Raw genomic sequence first — 22,324 nt, forward strand, 5'->3', positions numbered from 1 at the left:
TGGTGACGTCATTCAAGAAATTCTAGTATAAACATTTATTTTTACTTGTCCGAAATATGATTCGCGCGGTGAATGTATGACTTTTTCAACAAAAAAAATACGAGACAAGGTTCGTGGAAGTGCTCACAACCTCAAAAATGTAAAAGGTACTCTAATTGCAACGCAGCTGGTGTTTTATCAGCTTCAATTTTCTGCTTCGGTATGATTACTAAGTTCGATTACTTCTGCTTGGTTTTGCTTTCCTGGCTTATTCTAGAAGCTATACAGCAAGCACGTATTCTGTACTGTGCTCGCACTTTTGGGCGTCAGAAATTGTACATTTGGATTTAAAATCTTTTTTTGTTTTTAGTTCTTTTCTTAAGTTAAATATGTTGACCACAAATTTTGAAGTAACGACTGTTTACAGTATAGTAGAATGATTTTTACTGATCCTGAAAGTTGTTCAATCGGTGTAACAGTGTTATTACTTTTCATAAATTGTAATACAAAAATTGAATTTACTAATGCCACAAAGCATAGAGGTGAAACAAAAAAATTAACCTTTCCAATTGACTCTCACTAACTTCTCTCTGAGGTAATACACAATGGAATGAATGCTCTTATTAATGGAAGTTGGGGTATTTTAAGTTTAGGCCAAAACTGTGTAACGATTCGTTGTTTTATTGTAAAATGAATGATAGAATAAAAAAGTTTTGATTAATTGTAAAGTTTTGAAATAGTCTTTTTCAGTTATTGTAAACAGGTATTTTCAGTTTCAGAGGACTCAGATGCGTAATGAAGAGATTTTGGTTGATCACCTTGAGAACAATATCACGAGCAATAAAAAGGCCCATGATTCATATACAGATACATTTAATCGCGTTCCGATCCCGAAACAACTGAACAATTTAAATTCAGTGTAATTGGAATAGAATGTGCAAGAAAAAACTTACGAAGATTTAAAACAAAATCCTACAGTATGACTGATGCTTAAGTTGCAAAGAGCACAATAACTCACTATATTCTTACGTAGGGCCGTGTTTTAGGTCTTAGATCACTTTTATTGTCTTTACCACTCCTTAAACGCCTAGCTTCGAGCGATGAAATCTAACTCAAGATTGTGTTAACGTGTGTCAAAGTTACGCCCCTAATTGCCCCCAAAACTGATGTAAGAGTAAGGGGGTAATTGTCAATTAGGGTGGGGGGAACGATTTAAGATTAGGGGGTAGTGGGGGTAATGGGGCAATTTTTTAGAATTTACCCCCAAAAAATACCCCCAAAAGGATGTAAGATGAGGGGCAGTTTTAAGGAATAAAACGATGTAAGAAAATGGTGTAATGGGAAGTAGACTCATATAGACAAAACGTAAAGAATTAAGGAAGTGTTGATGATTTGGAGGCTAAGAAGAACCAGCTGAGGGGGCACAGGTTGCAGGTTAAAGACTGTCAGTCTTTGACTATAGGGGGCTAAAATGTAAGATAGAGGGATACCTCCAATTACTTCCCTACTATTGCATCATTTTACGCCCAAAATTATCCCGCCCCCGCCCCTAATCTTGCATCCTCTAAATTACTCCTACTTTTGCGCCATTTAACACCCCCCAAAAATATGCCCTCCATTACTCCTAAAAAGATGTAAAATTTTTGAGGGGAGTTTGTCAAATAATTTCCCCAATCAACCCCATAATCTTACAATTTTTTCGAGTAAAATTTTGGCGGGGACCAATGTTTGATGATCGAGCAAGCATTTATCTTCACTAATGAATGCAGCAAACTTATATACCCATACTTTAGAAGAAATGTTTTTGTTTCTGAATTACGTACAGACAAAATTGTTTTGAAATGGAGACTTCATCTCTCCGCTGCCCCTGACTGACCAGTGCCCGTAAGGAATGGAAGGTCAAAAGTACAGAGAGCACTGCATTTGAAAGTTCTATACACTATGGCCCCCCTATTGGCAAGCATTTGGATCAAACCCAATATTGAGTGTCAATAGTTATAAAATATTGTCAATGCCTATAATTTTTATTACAGCAAGAAAATTGATTTTTTGAAATGTATTCAGATTTTTTGTTCACTTTGAAGTTTTTAATGTCACTAATATGGGCCGATGTTTTGTTTACTAATACAGGTCGAGGATGATGCAAAATGTTGATGTTTAGGTCATTATTCCACTCTGTGGATTGTAATTCAGAACTTGTCCTGTCGTTTTTTTCCTCTCTTTATTTTGTTCACTTGTTATGCGTAGAAACTTTTTTAAAAAAATACTAGAGAAAACTTGTCTTTCTGCTGCTTTTAAAATATTCTCACCAAACAATCAGAAAACTATCGCTCTCTTTTGATATTTCGTTTGAAAAGATCAAGTTCAATCTCAGATTTTGAAAAAAAATACATTATTAAACTCCTCTTTACCTCATCCTGATAGCAAAATAATCAAGAATGGAAAACATGACGACGATTTATATATATATATATATATATATATATATATATATATATATATAAAATGAAAACTACAAAATTTTATGAAAAATGTTAATTCAGAACAATTCTGTTAAACCATATTACTAACACCAAATTGGTGAAATATATGAAATATAAACACTATATACCTTAAAACTGATTGGACTCCAATTATTTTTAACATAATGTTTAATCATGTAAATATAAAAAACACATTGAATTCCCATTATGTTATTAACAGCAAACAACAAAATGGGCACTGTAGGTCAAATTATAAATGAAATAAAGTAATTATATTAAGGTTCAAATTGAGACAGTGGTACTATGAAAACTTAAAACTTTTTCATGATGCCTTGCCGTACGACGCATTATTTGAGTTTTGCTTATATAAATGAAAGAAAAACATTTCCAGATGCTTCTTTAGAACTATTGTTCTTGCATCCATTTCAATTATATTTTTAAAAAACTCACGTTAAGAAATTTATTATGAAGGGTTGAGCCGATATTGAGAATAGAGTTTTCTAATGCAGATGAAATTATTTTGTGATTGAAGCAGTATTTTTTGGTTCGCTGGCTGTACCGTAGATTGGATGTTGGTAAGTGTAGTTTTTTTGAAAATCGGAAGCTGGTTACTGGTAAATTTCATAAAATAATTGAGTACTTTGTATTCCAACAAAAATTTTATTCGCAGAATTTGATGTTTTAGTTTCTGATCAGAAGAACTGTCGTATTTTTTGCGATTGAAGCACGTCTTTACAGCCCAGCTTAATTGTTTCTCCAAAGTAATAAACAATTGTTTTTTGAGCTGGCCAGTAAAAGGCCTGAGTAGTGTAAATGACTTATCACTAAGGGGTAGTAGTCTTGTCTGCTCAGGGAACGGGCGTGATATACGTTTTAATGTTTTTATCCCTGCAGCCATTTTGCGTAATACGTGTTTTAATTCTTCTTGAAAATTTTTGTTATGTATATATTTTTATATTTATTTTTATATATGTTTTTAAAATATATATATTTTTAAATAAGATCATTAAATTTTTCCGATAGATTTGAATAAATGTACAGTTTTAAAGTTCTAAGTGAGTGGTTGGGGGGGGGGTCAATGGGTAAAAGATATGTGTATATGCGTAAACTATTAGATATGATCGATCATGAGCTATTTTTCTATGAGTCTCTATGCAACCCACTGGAATAATAATGCGGGTCATTTCCGATTGCGTCCCTCTTTTTGTAGTGCATAATACTCCGCAATGCTTTTTAAATAGTAGCTACATGCTCTGTAACTCGGAGGGGTTCATAACGTACTGGCGGGAGGGAGGGGGGGCGCAATCGTAAAAGATACAATACTGCACACGAAACTGGAACCGCTAATACTGGATTAACTAATATGTAATGTTTTTTTTTGATAAGCAGTTGACTGTCGCTGCCATCAGTCTGAAATTTCTCGAATTATTGCCGACTTTCGTTGTGATTTTTGGCGCCGCGTTCGAATTCAAAGAAAAAACTTCACTTGCTCTCATAAAATATTCAGATAGTCTCTGAAAAAATTTCAACGAATTTTTTAATTCAAAGTGCCCAACCCTTAAAATGGGTAATCTTAATTATAGCAGCGCTGAAAATTTGTCAATATCATATTGTTCTCCGCGGAATGTTCCGTTGTAAAGTAGTCGAGAAAGAACCCAGACGAAATCCAAGTCTCGTCAAAATCCGAATCGAAAACGATTGTCGGCACCCGGGAAAGATCTGGACTTTTTCTCCATCGATCAACTAGAGGCTTGATTTGGTCGTAAGTTGATTGGAGAAGTCGGGGTATTTTGTGAATGTTTTCCTTTGTGAAATAATCCGGCGGCAATTTGTTCACATTTTTTGGAGGTATCCAGACATTTGGTCCATTTATGATCATGCCATTTTTCTTTAATACGTTCTCGAGCATTGAATTGCCTTCAAAATCTAGAAGGTAATTTTTGGTTGTGGTTTGAGTCACTTCTAAAAGTTGTCGAAGTGTTGATACCAACATCATGAAATGTTCCTGTTCAAAAGCGTACTTTAAAAAGTAGTCACGGGGTTTCGGCGAATCACCTCTGACCCCTATTACTAATCTAGCCTCGTTTTTCCACTGTCGAACTAAACTAGGATATGCAGTTATGAAATCTCGATATAAAAACAACCCTATATTGATATAACGAGTAGTGTTATGTGCTAGTATGGTCGAAACTAGTCTGAAAGCTTTTTGGGCGTTCATTCCTACAGCTATTGCCAGTCGAATTGAACCCCCTGTTATAGGCAAGCAGGGTTTCGGTTCCGGGGGATTTTCGAATACCCCCGGGGAAAACTTTTCAACGTTGGTGATTAACGGGTACTCCATTTCCCAATCTTCCCAGGCTATTTTTTTCTGCTTCAGTCGTTTCTTCAGTTTTTCAATTGCGAATTTACTCCATCCGTTCGGTTGCCAGGGATGGAATTCGAGGTAGAATTTATCGACCAATCGGAAGGCTCCATCTTTCAGCATTTTGTCAATGACGTCATACTCGGCTCCCTCGATGTCCAACTTGAGAATGACGTAATCGGTGACGTTGAAATTGCGAGTGACGAATGCAGAGAGGTCAAATGTTGGAACTGTTTGCTTGTCTTGTTCTCGGAATACTTTTCTATCATGTGAGAAGAGGTTTCCACCTCCCCACTTTCGACCTAAAAAATAAGGATCTTTGTTCCGACCCCACTTGTGGGGGGAAGAACTATATACTCAGATGGGTTTTTTTGTTCAGACAATTTTGGCCGATCGATATATTCATCGTAGCGAAATGTGAGTGGTATCATTAAAAAGCTCGTCCAGCGTAGAATTCGAAATTAAAAAGATTTTTTTGAAATTCGTTTTTTTGTGGAGTTATCGAGGATTTAAGTTTTGGGTGAACACGGGATATTTGAAATGGTTTTGTTCAATTTAATGTAATTTTTAAAGTTAAGATCTTTTTTTATTCGAACATTTTTTATTTTTTATATAAAAAATTCGAACTCATTTTAGAGCTTTTAGAGCTTTTATATAAAAAATTCGAACTCATTTTAGAGTAACTTAGAGACTAGACACTTTTCATATCAAGTTTCCGTTGATGTCAACCTGATTAACAGTCTAATGAACCCCAATCAACAAGAAACTCGTTTTCAAGGAATCGCTTGCGCTTTTTTGGCTTTGACTCTCAGTTTTCGTAATTTTAAATGAAATTTTGATTTCCTTTTTGAGGTTTTACTAAATTTTTGGAGTTCTATGGCATTCGATGAATCGTTGACCAAAAATGCAATAGCTTTCGTAATGAGCATTAAATGAACCTATGTAGAGCTTTGAGTGGACAGCTAATGGCGGCTAAGATTTCAAAAATAATTTTCGAGAACTTTTTTTTCGTTAACCGATCATAAACATATTTTCCTGAATTGTAAGTCAATCTCAGTAATGACAGGATCCCCCTCCTTTCCAATGTTACATAAATTAATCTGGTTAAAGGTTTTATCTTCTTACTATTTGTTATATGACTTCAATGCCACAAGATTTCAAAATTTAAAAATTTTGGATATTTTTGTGTTACTGGTTCCTCTTGAAATCTTATCAAGTTAGCGTGATATTGAGATCTCCCATTGGCTTCAGATAGACGTCCAATGGATCATGTATAAAGTTTTCAGAGAAAAATTTATGGTTTAAATGGCGCCGCATTTTCTTCTGGCACTTTTCTTCTGAATTTTTGTTTTTTTCCTGTATTTAATGATCTTTCCATATTAATAAGACTTATTGTGATGTCTCATTAGTTACCTGCACGTGACAAATATCCTTGTGCTCCAATCAATTCAAAACTGAGCGTATTTATTGCCTGCCATTGAGAGCTATAGATTTTAATGGCTGTTAACATTTCAAAATAGATTTTTTGAGAAACTCTTTTATCATCAAACGATCTGAAACTTATCTGCGTCAACTGTAAGTCAGTTTCAGTTTTGGCCAGACCCCATTTTTTTCTACTTCAACTAAAATTAATCTAGTTGATACTAAGGGTTTTCTCAGAAATTTCGTCGTTTTAATGTATTTGTTCACGTTTGTTGGTTTATTGGAAACAAATTGTTAAATAGAAGAATCCCATTGCTGTTAAAATTTAATTAATTAGGTAGAAAAGTTTTGACTGAAAAGCTCATCTTTTAATGTCTTTGACACTTTTCTTGCTCATTTTTTTGTATTTGCTGTTTTTGCCTGTTTTTATTTATTCTTTAAGTAGCCGTAAAATGCTGACCGCTCAGATAAGCCTCGAATTGAGGAATGAATGAATGATGCTACCCAAAACAGTCAGTTAATAGTGAATAGTCTTAAAGTCTAGGGCATTATAGTTTTTTAAGATTCTCAGGATTTTTAAATTTTTTTCAGTATTTGTTGTTCTTTTCGTCAACTTGTAAATTTTTTTCATCATTGAGAAGTCCTATACAATTCCTTCTATTTTGAAAATTGACATATTTACTGATGATACGACGTAACTGATGTTTTCTTTGGTGGACAATATGCGTTTTCATAAAGTTATGTGAGTGATGTCTTTGTTTGTTTTTCTCTTCCTTTAGCACTATCGCGTAATAACAGATCCCAATGATTTTCAAATGCGGCCCAATTGAACTTGTTTATTCATTCAGTATAATTTTAGCTGAATTATTTTAAATAAAGGTTGAAATAATAAATACATAATATTCAGATAATAGCTAATGATTTTAATGGCTTCACTAATCACTAATTTGTTTTTTTTTGTAATTATTGTATTTTGTTGTTCGTAATTTTTTGAGTTTGTCTGCATCTTTAGTCCATTCCTATGGCTTAACCTAACCAAAGACAGGTGCTATTGGTTTCATTATGATTTTTTAAGAAATTTATCAAGAACTATTTTGTTAAAAGCTAATGATTTTATAGATTTTTGAAATTATTTGATTTAACAAATGTTGATTGATTTTTGAATTTCCTCAAAATTTCTTCTTTTTGTTGACTTGTTACGTAGTCTCATTAAGGAAAAAGCTAATCTGCTGTGTAGTTAGGTTTTTGTCTAATTGTAATTTGACGTTGTTACTAGGTGCTTTTAAATTTAGATATTAAATTTTTGCCGTGAAATTTGTGATTTTGCTTTTTCCGTTGTTGTTTTTTTTCTCGTAGTCTTTTTAATGGCAGATATCGTTGTACTGAGGCATGGCATTATTTAATTAAATTATTGGTTTGGTTTTGTACCACTTTTTTTAAACTCAAACATCTATTTTTGGTTATCTCTTTGTCAAAAAATGTAAGTCAAAAGACAGTTATGTCAAAAATGTAGATGAGCGCGGGTCGGAACATCATGTGCAAACGCACATTAACGAGCCTCCTTGTTTTTGTTTCGTCCCACAGTGTTTTTTTGCCCCCAATTACGACTTATGTCTTAATAGCATGTTACTATGTAAGACTTAGAAAGGATATATGCCCGCTGAGCTGGGGAGCTGGGGGGGGGGGCAACAGATCCAATAAAAAGACTGTCCTGTTGTCATCTTGACAAAAATGGCCCCCTCTCCCCTAGAAAAATACCCCCTCCCTCATTATGGTATAATTACAGTAATGGCTAGGTGTGGGGGTGAGGGGTTTACGTTATAGGACCACTAAGCTAAAGGGTTATGAAGAGAAAGACCCAAAAATTTATTGATATTTTTCCTCAACTGTCAATTTTCGCCCAAAATATCGAAAAATTCCACATAACTCGCTATCAGCAGAACGGTAGACATCAAGGCTCAGATCTCCAGCCTTGACATATAACGCTATTAAAGCAGAACGTCTGGCGAAGACATAGTCGCATAAATTCTGAACGAAAGGCTGCGCAAAGGTCATCATGGAGCAAAAAGTGAGTGTCGAAGTCGCATGTCAAAGTCTTCAACGCATGAGATGATCAAAAACAACAAAATGGATCTAAAATAATCTTTTGAAAGCTGCAATCGTATCGTTTTTGTGGCATTGGGTGTAGTATTATTTGGGCAAACTCTGTATCAATCAGAGGTCTAAAAAACTTGAATTTCAAAATATTTTGAAAATTTTTAAAAAGGTTTTAAAAAAGATAAAGCTTTTTTTTCAAACTTTCGTTGTTCTAGTAAACATAAGAAACACAACTTTGTGAAAAAAACGCTTGAAATCCCTTTGTCACAAGTTTAACCATTCCTTTATACTGCGTTCTAGATTTAAACTGATTCGGTGAAAATTTTGTTTGTGTTTCTGAGCTCATTACTTGAAGAATGCTACTGCTGTACTCATACAATTTATGTGTTGGTTTGTTTTTTTTAAAGGCTCAGCTGAATATAATTTTGATTAATTTTTCTCGACTGCAAATTTTTACTTTTTCTGATTTTTATTCTGTATCAAACATATGATAATCAACAAAATTACTGAGATCAAAATAGATGCACAGCATTCATTTGAAATATAAGTATCTTCATCCGCATCGAATTCCAGCTCATGTTAAAGACAATTTTTTTCTTTTTTTGTTTTCAACAATCTGTTTGAGACATTATTCGATTCCTCATAGAAGCACGTAGATGAACGAAATGAGCTCTATTTTAAAACCAATAGCACTACCCTTATCTTATTGGTCTAAGTTTAATCTCATTCATTTTTTGTAATGACCAAATTGAAAAAAAAACCTTTCAAACTTAGAGGTTCCGTTCTGCAACAAAAATGTTTGTCTGAATTAGGTTTCGTCAAAAAAACTTTAAATTTTGTTCCAATTAGTATTTCTTTATTCTCTCAGTTTGTCTATCCGCGGCTATAAATTGCACAGTCCTGCCAAAATGCTTGTTTTTCATTTTTCTCTTTATCGATTGTTCATTTTTCGGCAACACTTCAAACTCAAAGAAACATCAATTAGCTTTATTTTAAATCAAAGAAGGGTTATCAATTGTTAGGGCAATTTTAATTTTATGGGCTGAAGCATTTTTAACTCGACAAAATTTTTGTTAAAAGAGCTCGAATTAATGATTGATGGAATACAAAATAGTTACAGATCACTCGCAACTGAATTTTAACATTAATGTTTTTTGACGTACCAGTATACCAAAACGTCGGTAAAAATGGAATTAAAAAACTTTTATAAGATTAAAAAATCTGTGCTCAATATTTGGAAAGTCGTGTATCTTTTTGTTATGCCAGCAGAGTTGTAAAGAGCAATTTATGTTCTGCACAGTTCCCATTGCACATGAGATCCAAAAGCTCTCTGGTCTGACCTAGAATAAACAAATCAATCATATTATCGAGCGTTCACGCTGTCTAACAGAAAATTTTTTTCTCATGTTCTAGAAATGAAATTTTTCAATGCTATTAAAAATCAAAAAATTATTTTGAGTCGTTTATTGTTTTGTTTTTAATATTGAGTGAAGAACAATCATGAGCTACATATGTTCAAAAAATGAGGCAAGAATTGACTAAAGTTTTACAGTGAACTGCTATTATAATGTAATGTATTTTCTTCAAAAGTTCACGGGAAATAAAAAGAAGCGAAGTTGTTACAAGTGCAAAATGTTTAAATCAGCTGATAGTCTTTTTGGCGTTCGCAAAAATAACAGACTAACGTCGGAAGAATTGTTCTCGGCGACTAGTGGGAGGTCTAATCAATTACAATCTGCTTCAATGGGGGGGGGGGGGGTTAGCCTAAAAGGGACTTGGAAATTCACTAGGGCTCTTCAAATAACCTCGTTAGAGATTAATAAAAACAATTATTAAGATTTAAAGGAAAAAAATGACATCAAAGGGAAAATGACACCAATTTCAAGGGAAAAAATGACACCTATTCTAAAAGGAAAAATGCGCACTTATTTGAAAAATGCGCCAGAGACAGCAAGATCTTGCAACTAGCAGTTTGGATCTAAAGTTCCTCTGTATGGGTTTTACGGGTTTTACGCAGCTCCTCTGAATGGGTTTTACGGAATTTCCCCTGTATGGGAGGGTTTAAACTATTGAAAAGAGTCGACTCGACTGAAAAGGGTTTTAAAATGACATTGATTGACCGAAAAGGGTTATTAAATGACCTTGATTGACCGAAAGTGTTATAAAATCAAATTGATTGACCGAAAGGGTTATAAAATCACCTTGATTGACCGAAAGAGTTACAAAATCAACTTGATTGACCGAAAGGGTTATAAAATCAACTTGATTGACCGAAAGGGTTATAAAATCAACTTGATTGACCGAAAGGGTTATAAAATCACTTTGATTGACCGAAAGGGTTATAAAATCACACTTTTTGACCAAAAGGGTTATAAAATCACGTTGATTGACCAAAAGGGTTTAAAAAATAATTTTATTGACCGAAAGAATTTTAAAATCACCTTGATTGACCGAAAGGGTTTTAAAATCAACTTAATTGACCGAGAGGGTTACAAAATCACCTTGATTGACCGAAAGGGTTATAAAATCAAAACGATTGACCGAAAGGGTTATAAAATCACCTTGATTGACCGAAAGGGTTATAAAATCACCTTTAATGATCGAAAGGGTTATAAAATCAACTTGATTGACCGAAAGGGTTATAAAATCAACTTGATTGACCGAAAGGGTTATAAAATCACCTTGATTGACCGAAAGGGTTATAAAAACACCTTTATTGATCGAAAAGGTTATAAAATCACCTTGATTGATCGAAAGGGTTAAAAATTAACTTGATTGACCGAAAAGGTTGTAAAATCACCTTGATTGACCGAAAGGGTTATAAAATCAAATTAGTTGACCGGAAGCGTTATAAAATCACCTTGATTGACCGAAAGGGTTGTAAAATTGATTTGATTGACCGATAGGGTACTAAAATCAACTTGATTGATCGAAAGGGTTATAAAATCAACTTGATTGACTGAAAGGGTTATAAAGTCACCTTGATTGACCGAAAGGGTTATCACTTTGATTGACCGAAAGGGTTACAAAATCAACTTGATTGACCGAAAGGGTTATAAAATCACCTTGATTGACCGAAAGAGTTACAAAATCAACTTGATTGACCGAAAGGTTTACAAAATCAACTTGATTGACCGAAAGGGTTATAAAATCAACTTGATTGACCGAAAGGGTTATAAAATCACTTTGATTGACCGAAAGGGTTATAAAATCACACTTTTTGACCAAAAGATTTATAAAATCACGTTGATTGACCAAAAGGGTTGAAAAATAATTTTATTGACCGAAAGAATTGTAAAATCACCTTGATTGACCGAAAGGGTTTTAAAATCAACTTAATTGACCGAGAGGGTTATAAAATCACCTTGATTGACCGAAAGGGTTATAAAATCAAATTGATTGACCGAAAGGGTTATAAAATCACCTTGATTGACCGAAAGGGTTATAAAATCACCTTTATTGATCGAAAGGGTTATAAAATCACCTTGATTGATCGAAAGGGTTAAAAATTAACTTGATTGACCGAAAAGGTTGTAAAATCACCTTGATTGACCGAAAGGGTTATAAAATCAAATTAGTTGACCGGAAGCGTTATAAAATCACCTTGATTGACCGAAAGGGTTGTAAAATGAATTTGATTGACCAATAGGGTACTAAAATCAACTTGATTGATCGAAAGGGTTATAAAATCAACTTGATTGACTGAAAGGGTTATAAAATCACCTTGATTGACCGAAAGGGTTATAAAATCAACTTGATTGACCAAAAGAGTTATAAAATCAACTTGATTGACCTAAAGGGTTATAAAATCAAATTTGATTGACCGAAAGGTTTATAAAATCACCTTGATTGACCTGAAAGGGTTAAAAGTTAACTTGATTGACGAAAAGTTTTGTAAAATCACCTTGATTGACCGAAAGGGTTATAAAATCAACTTAATTGACTGAAAGGTTTATAAAATCACCTTGATTGACCGAAAGGGTTATAAAATCAACTTAATTGACTGAAAGGTTTATAAAATCGCCTTGATTGACCGAAAGGGTTATAAAATCACTTTGATTGACCGAAAGGGTTATAAAATCACACTTTTTGACCAAAAGAGTTATAAAATCACGTTGATTGACCAAAAGGGTTAAAAATAATTTTATTGACCGAAAGAATTGTAAAATCACCTTGATTGACCGAAAGGGTTTTAAAATCAACTTAATTGACCGAGAGGGTTATAAAATCACCTTGATTGACCGAAAGGGTTATAAAATCAAATTGATTGACCGAAAGGGTTATAAAATCACCTTGATTGACCGAAAGGGTTATAAAATCACCTTTATTGATCGAAAGGGTTATAAAATCACCTTGATTGATCGAAAGAGTTAAAAATTAACTTGATTGACCGAAAAGGTTGTAAAATCACCTTGATTGACCGAAAGGGTTATAAAATCAAATTAGTTGACCGGAAGCGTTATAAAATCACCTTGATTGACCGAAAGGGTTGTAAAATGAATTTGATTGACCAATAGGGTACTAAAATCAACTTGATTGATCGAAAGGGTTATAAAATCAACTTGACTGACTGAAAGGGTTATAAAATCACCTTGATTGACCGAAAGGGTTATAAAATCAACTTGATTGACCAAAAGAGTTATAAAATCAACTTGATTGACCAAAAGGGTTATAAAATCAAATTTGATTGACCGAAAGGTTTATAAAATCACCTTGATTGACCTGAAATGGTTAAAAGTTAACTTGATTGACCAAAAGTTTTGTAAAATCACCTTGATTGACCGAAAGGGTTATAAAATCAACTTAATTGACTGAAAGGTTTATAAAATCACCTTGATTGACCGAAAGGGTTATAAAACCAACTTGATTGATCGAAAGGGTTCTAAAATCAACTTGATTGACCGAAAGGGTTATAAAATCAACTTGATTGACCGAAAGGGTTGTAAAATCAACTTGATTGACCGCAAAAGGTAATAAAATCACCTTGATTGATCGAATGGATTAAAAAATCAACCCGATTGACTGAAAGGATTATAAAATCAACTTGATTGACCGAAAGGGTTATAAAATTAACTTGATTGACCGAAAGAGCTATAAGATCAATTTGATTGACCGAAAAGGTTATAAAGTCAACTTGATTGACCAAAAGGGTTGAAACATCACTTTGATTGAAGAAAGGGTTATAAAATCACCTTTATTGATCGAAAGTGTTATAAAATCACCTTGATTGACCGAAAAAGGTTACAAAATCACCTTTCTTGATCGAAAGGGTTACAAAATCACCTTGATCGACCGAAAAGGTTAAAAATTAACTTGATTGACCGAAAGGGTTTTTGAAATCCCCTTGATTCACCGAAAGGGTTATAAAATCAACTTAATTGACCGAAACGTTTATAAAATCACCTTGATTGACCGAAAGGGTTATAAAATCAACTTGATTGACCGAAAGGGTTATAAAAATAACTTGATTGACCCAAAGGGTTATGAAATCAACTTGATTGACCGAAAGGGTTATAAAATCAACTTCATTGACCGAAAGGGTTAAAAAATCACTTTGATTGACTGAAAGGGTTATAAAATCAACTTGATTGACCGAAAGGGTTAAAAAATCAACTTAATTGACCGAAAGGGTTATAAAATCACCTTGATTGACCGAAAGGGTTATAAAATCAACTTGATTGACCGAAAGGGTTATAAAATCAACTTCATTGTCCGAAAGGGTTGTAAAATCACTTATATTGACCGAAAGGGTTATAAAATCAACTTGATTGACTGAAAGGGTTATAAAATCACCTTGATTGACCGAAAGGGTTATAAAATCAACTTGATTGATCGAAAGGGTTCTAAAATCAACTTGATTGACCGAAAGGGTTATAAAATCAACTTGATTGACCGAAACGGTTGTAAAATCAACTTGATTGACCGAAAGGGTAATAAAATCACCTTGATTGATCGAAAGGGTTATAAAATCAACTTGATTGACCGAAAGGGTAAAAAAATCACTTTGATTGGCGAAAGGGTTATAAAATCACCTTTATTGATCGAAAGGGTTATAAAATCACCTTGATTGACCGAAAAAGGTTATAAAATCACCTTTATTGATCGAAAAGGTTACAAAATCACCTTGATTGACCGAAAGGGTTAAAACTTAACTTGATTGACCGAAAGGGTTTCAAAATCCCCTTGATTCACCGAAAGGGTTATAAAATCAACTTAATTGACCGAAACGTATATAAAATCAACTTGATTGACCGAAAGGGTTATAAAATCAACTTCACTGACCGAAAGGGTTGTAAAATCACTTTGATTGACCGAAAGGGTTATAAAATCAACTTGATTGACCGAAAGGGTTATAAAATCAACTTAACTGACCGAAAGGTTTTCAAAATCACCTTGATTGACCGAAAGGGTTATAAAATCAACTTGATTGACCGAAAGGGTTATAAAATCAACTTCATTGGCCGAAAGGTTTGTAAAATCACTTTGATTGACCGAAAGGGTTATAAAATCAACTTGATTGACCGAAAGGGTTATAAAATCAACCTAATTGACCGAAAGGGTTATAAGATCACCTTGATTGACCGAAAGGGCTATAAAATCAACTTGATTGACCGAAAGGTTTATAAAATCAACTTGATTGACCGAAAGGGTTATAAAATCAACTTGATTGACCGAAAGGGTTATAAAATCAACTTGATTGACCGATAGGGTTACAAAATCAACTTGATTGACCGAAAAGGGTCATAAAATCAACTTGATTGACCGAAAGGGTTATAAAATCAACTTGATTGACCGAAAGGGTTATAAAATCAACTTGATTGACCGAAAGGGTTATAAAATCAACTTGATTGACCGAAAGGGTTATAAAGTCAACTTGATTGACCGAAAAGGGTTATAAAATCAACTTGATTGACCGAAGGGGTTATAAAATCAACTTGATTGACCGAAAGGGTTATAAAATCAACTTGATTGACCGAAAGGGTTACAAAATCAACTTGATTGACCGAAAGGGTTATAAAATCAACTTGATTGACCGAAAGGGTTATAAAATCAACTTGATTGACCGAAAGGGTTACAAAATCAACTTGATTGACCGAAAGGGTTATAAAATCAACTTGATTGACCGAAAAGGGTTATAGAAAGGCCTTGATTGGTCGAGGTACCACTAAAAGGCGTCTAAAAGGGGTCTAGGAACCACTAAGTTGAAAAGGGGTCTTTTAGCACTAAAATGGGAAAGAAAAGGCTTAACCTCAACGTTAGCGAACATGGATTTTGGGTCGATCTTTATCACGGCCCAAATTTTTCACGATGGACTTTAGCTCTTTCAACCTCCGTACCTTTGAAACTCTTAGTGTTGAGAGGAGTCCAAGGTGCCTCCATGAAAGCTTTCATTTCTCCATTTGTCGAAGAAACAGCCATTGGAACAACAGAAGTGTGATTGACAAAACTCACGTGGTATGGCCTCAACTTCCTGTCTATCTCGAATGAAATCATCTGCACAGAGTGAAAAGATAACACATCGAAAATTGGATCTGCTTTCTGAATGCCGTTTTTTTTAAAATTTGAGCAACATAATTTTGATACAAAAAATCACGTTTTTTTTACATTTTAACACCCCTCACCCCTCCCCCCCCTCCCAGCCACGAATTTATACCCCCGCTTAAGGGTTCATACCATGAGTCAAGAGGAGCTTTACATTATGACCATTACCAGTTAAGCTGGGGGCTTTCAACTCTTGATGTTGGTAGCGGTGAAATAATCTTTAAACCGTCTAAGCGGTAAAATAAAAATTTCACCGCTAAGAACTCGTGGAAACCTTCAACGCTTATATTTCACTATAAATAGTGCAATGAATCTGATTTAAATACAAAACATATATACTTTTTGTATATATACTTTTTTTTTGGGGGGGGGAGGGGAGGGGGTAATCATGGAAAAACCAAAATTCTTTTGTTAACGCTGATCAATGTTGTTTTGAAGATGTTTTAATTGAAAGGAAAGCAGTTCCTGGAATTCCTCAGCACCAGGCCAAATGTCGTGAAACATTTTGTACGTAGAACCAGTGTTAGCCCCGCAATCCAGAAACACCTTCTTCACACCTTTCTCTGGCAGCTTACGTCGGAATACTTCCTCAAAATTTTCCGGTGGCTTTTCCATATCTGCAGTTTTCAGAGCGTCCGTTAAATTCTGTGCATCGTTTTTCCACGCAAACTTGTGAACCGGAGCCCAGGTTTTTCGGCCGCTGATAGAGTAGCTCCAAAGTTTACCATTATCTACTGTTTCTGTAATCTCTGGAATATTGTTGTAGTTGGTTTGGTAAAAACTGGCGACGCATAAAATTATACTTAAAACCAGTCCGGGTACAAAAAATATTCTGCACAAGGATTTGGTCAATTCGAAAAGAAAAGACGTCATCTTAGCTGATCGATTGAAGCCTGGCTGATCAAAACTTCTGCTGTGAGGTCACCTTAAATGTAAACACCAGCCCATTCAATCGGATATGCAAAATTCGATCTTACATATGCACGTGCGCTAGCTTGGCCTTACTAAAGAAAAGCGTTGAGAAAATATTTGATATATCAAAGAATTATTGAGTCTTTCCCATTATAGCCCCCCCCCCCAGCTTAGTGGTCAGATAACCTATAGCCCCCCAATCATGGTAATTATACCATAATGGGGGGGCTATATTTTCATGGGGGGGGGCTATAATGGGAAAGACCCGAATTATCAAAAATTCCAGAACAAGAAAACTGTTTTTGCGTCCTGAATGTTATTTTGGGGTGGAAAAACACTCTGAAGCTAGAAAGGGACTCAATATATCCGGCTAGATCGTTCCACTTATTTGGTTGTTTTATTAAACTTAAAAAGAAGAACAGTCCCCCCAAGAGGTTTTGTAGCATTGAAGCATCCCTAAACAAGTATTGTTTTAAACTGTTCCCAGGAGGTTCCGTGAGGTGCCACTGGGCAGTTTAAAAAACATGCCTCACAAAAAAGGCTCTGAAACAAAAGAAACGTCTTGTGAAGATTTTCCATGCGGTATTTGTAGAAACAATTGTACTTCCTTTAGCATACATTGCTTCAAGTGTCTCATATGGTTCCATCCTAATTGCACAGACCAGTCAGAGGGAAATTTTAGAACATTGGGGAACATTAATGGATGTTTTTGGGCATGTTTACATTGTCGTAATCAAGTCGTGATTCCCCAAGATCAGTCAAACTTTAAAGATGAATTATCTCAAAAAAATGAGGATATGAAAAGCAACTTGAAATTTTAAATAGAATCATTCAAAACTGAAATTTGCGACTGCATATGAAATGTTCACACAAATATGAAATCAAAAATTTCCGAAACAGAAAAACAGCTCTCTTCAAAAACAACAAGTGAAAAAAATCAATTTCAAAAATTTGAAAACCAAAACAAATTGATTCTTTTTGGAGTTGCTGAGAAACCCAAAGATAGTACGGGAACAACTTCTTTTGTGAAGTTGATCAGCTACGACAAGAAAAAAGTAGAAGAGATTGCGGAGTCTTGTGGATTTGACAAAATCTTGTTTGAAGATGTTTTCGGCTGGGGAAATTTGATGAAGCAGCACAAAGAACACGTCCAAATGTAGTTAAGTTGACTAATCCGTGGAACTATCGACTGGTCTTGATGTCTAATCAATAATAGAAGGCTCAAAATATTTTTGTGAAAGCTTTCTTGTCCAGAGATGATTGGGAGAAAGAAAAGAAGTTACTTGACTATCGTTTCAGACTTACTCAAAAACTGAACATTAACAGATCAGAAATCAAAATTAGATCAGGAGCGTTGTTCGTCGTAGACATAACTCTCTCAGTAGAAGAAATATGTCAGAAGATAGGTCATCAGGCAACTTCACGTTCATGACTAGAGAGAAACCAAGAACTGAAGATAGGTTTATTGATTTGCCGGTCAATTTTAGAATTGGTCGCAGAATGAATCTCGATATTCTGCTAGAGGAACGTGATGTTGGCATACTTTGCTTAACAGAAACATGGCTTACAGATGAAGTAAGAAACTCAGAAATTTTCCTAAATCGGCAGTTTTTCGTGCAGTCAAGAAAAAATAGAAAAGTTGGAACTCACGTTGGTACGCTTATTACTCACAATACAAGTCTTTGTTTCAATCAAGCGACAGAAATTGAAACAAATTTTGATTTTTATGATGTTAAGTTAATTTCCTAAACGACCTTTTATTAATAATCATTACCTTGTATAACCCTTCACAAAACAGCGAACACCGGGTTTCTGATACTGATATACGAAGTTCAATAAGTATAGTATTATTTAAATTGGATTCGCTTTTCGACTTCAGTACTAAGAAAAAATTGATAACTATGACTGGTGATGTAAATTTTTCACATACTGACTGGAATAAGTTTTCTATTTGTAACGAATATGAAAAAAGTTTCTTAGAAGAAGTAGATGCTCTGAACCTTTGCTCAATCTTCAACTCCAGCTTTTGTCCCGACATCTTTTTATCCAATAATCTGGAGCAATGTATCCTAGCAGTTGAGGGTAAATCCTTCTCTGATCACAAATTGTTCATAGCAGATATTTTTGTCAGACTCCCAAGAAAAGAACAAAATCCTCTCCTCCAAAAACTCAACATCAACAAGGCAGATTAGAACTTATTCATCTCTCATTTTGAAATCCCCGCTATGTCAAACAGGTGTCTCATTGACTTGCTTCATTGTTTTTATCATAGTTTTTATAATGCTTGCGAAAAATCAATACCTCATATAACAAAACGCCGGTTGGATGCACCATCTTACATGTCTTCCCATAGTGTACACATAGAAAACAAGTTGAAGACGCTAAGGAAAACAAACAAAAGATTAGAGAAAATTAGAAAATTAGAGGTGGAATTGAATTTATCCTTGGTTAAGGACAAACAAAATTTTAGCGAGGGTTTCTGTATTTCAACAAACAACAATTCATACAAATTTTTGCGAATAAACCAAGAACAAACTTTCCCCGAGAAAATGAAATATAGAGGCCAAATATAAAGAGTTCTCAGCAAATTGCGGAAAGTTTCATCGGGCATTTTTCATCAGTTTTTATCGAAGATAAAGTTTGCATTGTTGTGCCTGCAACAGCTCAACCAGAGATTTTTCTAGATGATATCACATTCAACACAATAGATGTGCTAGAAGAAATATCACAAATTAAATTTGGTGCCATCTTTTATGATCAAATAACACCATCACTCCTAAAAACCTCAGCGCCGTACGTTATAAATAGTATCTTGTATATATTTAGCTGCATTATTAACGCTTGCCAATTTCTTAAAGTCTGGAAATACATACACGTGCTTCTTCATCACAAAAACGGTAGCAAAAGGGAAATTAAAAATTACAGACCAATTGCAATGCTCTGTGCAATTTCTATAGTTTTTGAAAGAATAGTTTACAAGCAAAAGACAGTCGAAAAAAAACTTTGCAATGCGCAACATGGTTTTCGGCAAAAGCATTCAACAGTAACTGAATTGTTACCATATTGTAATAATTTACTTCAAGCTTTAGATGATAATTCATCCCCAATAATAGTTTACTTGGACATTGCTAAAGCTTTTGATACGATTAAATTTAATATTGTTCTTCAAAAGCTTGCTCGTTTTGGATTTGATGAAAAGTCCAAAGACCAGATCAAGTGAAAAAGATTTTATTGAAGCCAGAAAAACATTTCGGAAACGTTCTGAAGATAATTACTTTAATGGAGTGGCCCTATTCAATAATTCTCTTTGTCAACTTAACAGTTTTTCTAACTATTGACCACACAAAAATTCATGTCAGTTTCGAGGAGAGCTTTTTGGAAGGGGAGCTTTTTTATTATTATTATTATTATTATTATTATTATTATTATTATTATTATTATTATTTTTATTATTGTTATTATTATTATTAGTATTATTATTATTATTATTATTATTTTTGTTATTATTATCAATATTATTATTATTATTATTATTATTATCATTATTATTGTTACTATTATTATTATTATTATTATTATTATTATTATTATTATTATTATTATTATTATTATGATTATTATTATTATTATTATTGTTATTATTATTATTATTATTATTATTATTATTATTATTATTATTATTATTATTATTACTATTATTATTATTATTATTATTATTATTATTATTATTATTATTATTATTATTATTATTATTATTATTATTAGTATTATTATTATTATTATTATTATTATTATTATTATTATTATTATTATTATTATTATTATTATTACTATTATTATTATTATTATTATTATTATTATTATTACTATTATTATTATTATTATTATTATTATTATTATTATTATTATTATTATTATTATTATTATTATTATTATTTTTATTATTATTTTTATTATTATTATTATTATTATTATTATTATTATTATTATTATTATTATTATTATTATTATTATTATTATTATTATTATTATTATTATTATTATTATTATTATTATTATTATTATTATTATTATTATTATTATTATTATTATTATTATTATTATTATTATTATTATTATTATTATTATTATTATTATTATTATTATTATTATTATTAATATTATTATTATTATTATTATTATTATTATTATTATTATTATTATTTTTATTATTATTTTTATTATTATTATTATTATTATTATTATTATTATTATTATTATTATTATTATTATTATTATTATTATTATTAATATTATTATTATTATTATTATTATTATTATTACTATTATTATTATTATTATTATTATTATTATTATTATTATTATTATTATTATTATTATTATTATTATTATTATTATTATTTTTATTATTATTTTTATTATTATTATTATTATTATTATTATTATTATTATTATTATTATTATTATTATTATTATTATTATTATTATTATTATTTTTATTATTATTATTATTATTATTATGATTATTATTACTATTATTATTATTATTATTATTAATATTATTATTATTATTATTATTATTATTATTATTACTATTATTACTATTATTATTATTATTATTATTAATATTATTATTAATAAACAGATGTAAACAACCTGCGTGACTATAAAAATCTGCAGTTGTTGTTCAGAGCTACAAATTTTTTTAGTCCCGTGACAGCTAAACTTATCTCATCGGTTAAAACGCTTTTAAAACGTTGTTGCTAGCTTGACAACTGTCTCTGATACGCTAATTAGCATTTTTTCAAATCTTGAAGACTCGCAAACAAAAAACGATTGTACTTTCGCTGCTACCCGAGTTATATTTACGTGCTAAACCCTTTCATCATACGAACATTCGTCCATAGAAAAAGATGAGGCAAAAGATAAAGTACATTGTCATATCGTATTGCCAGTTCTCTAATTTCTTCAATGGTACCCAATTTTTTCAATCTGGTCAATAGTACCCAATTGTCCTATCAGAGAACGAATACAATCTTCATAGGTAGCTGAACTACCTAAAATGTGAAAAATGGTTATGCGGGATTTTCAGCAATTGCCACAAAATTTGTTTACCTGTCAACAAACTTACTTACCCAAGAAGCTTTGGAACCAAAGTATTATAAATTGTTAGCAGAATAAAATTTTTGTACTGAAAAAATTTTTGCTGTGAAAGTTGAATTGGGTGTATTGCAATTTATGACCTGGAAGCTATCAATAATTTTGACTAATCATTTTTTGTTGAAGAGTGGTCTTTACACTTAGTTTGTTTCAAATTGCATCCGAGAACACGTCATTCTTCTAAATTAAGACCATAAATTTGATCTCTTTATTGTTGGTGTCATGTACAAAAATACAAAAAATCTGATATTTTATTCATTCTTCTGGTTTATCGGAGGGAAAAATTGCCAGCTGTCGGTTGACTGGTTGTCAACAATCAAAACTTCAAAAAACTCATTGAAGAAATTGTCGTTCTCACCTGCACAAT

At 32.4% G+C, this 22,324-nt stretch overlaps 1 protein-coding gene across 1 annotated transcript; it reads right to left on the minus strand.

Annotated features, from left to right (window-relative positions):
- Positions 1–3,985: 3,985 nt before the first annotated feature.
- Positions 3,986–16,808, minus strand: LOC142357788 (uncharacterized). The gene is made up of 3 exons (XM_075409318.1): positions 16,354–16,808; positions 15,681–15,840; positions 3,986–5,126 (listed from the first exon to the last, which is right to left on the minus strand). Exons 1-3 carry the CDS (start codon positions 16,756–16,758, stop codon positions 4,036–4,038), a joined length of 1,656 nt encoding a protein of 551 aa, XP_075265433.1. The 5' UTR covers positions 16,759–16,808; the 3' UTR covers positions 3,986–4,035.
- Positions 16,809–22,324: the final 5,516 nt, after the last annotated feature.

Source organism: Convolutriloba macropyga, unplaced genomic scaffold, assembly GCF_964194025.1.
Source record: "Convolutriloba macropyga unplaced genomic scaffold, txConMacr16.3 SCAFFOLD_2942, whole genome shotgun sequence".
Taxonomy (NCBI): Eukaryota; Metazoa; Xenacoelomorpha; order Acoela; family Convolutidae; genus Convolutriloba; species Convolutriloba macropyga.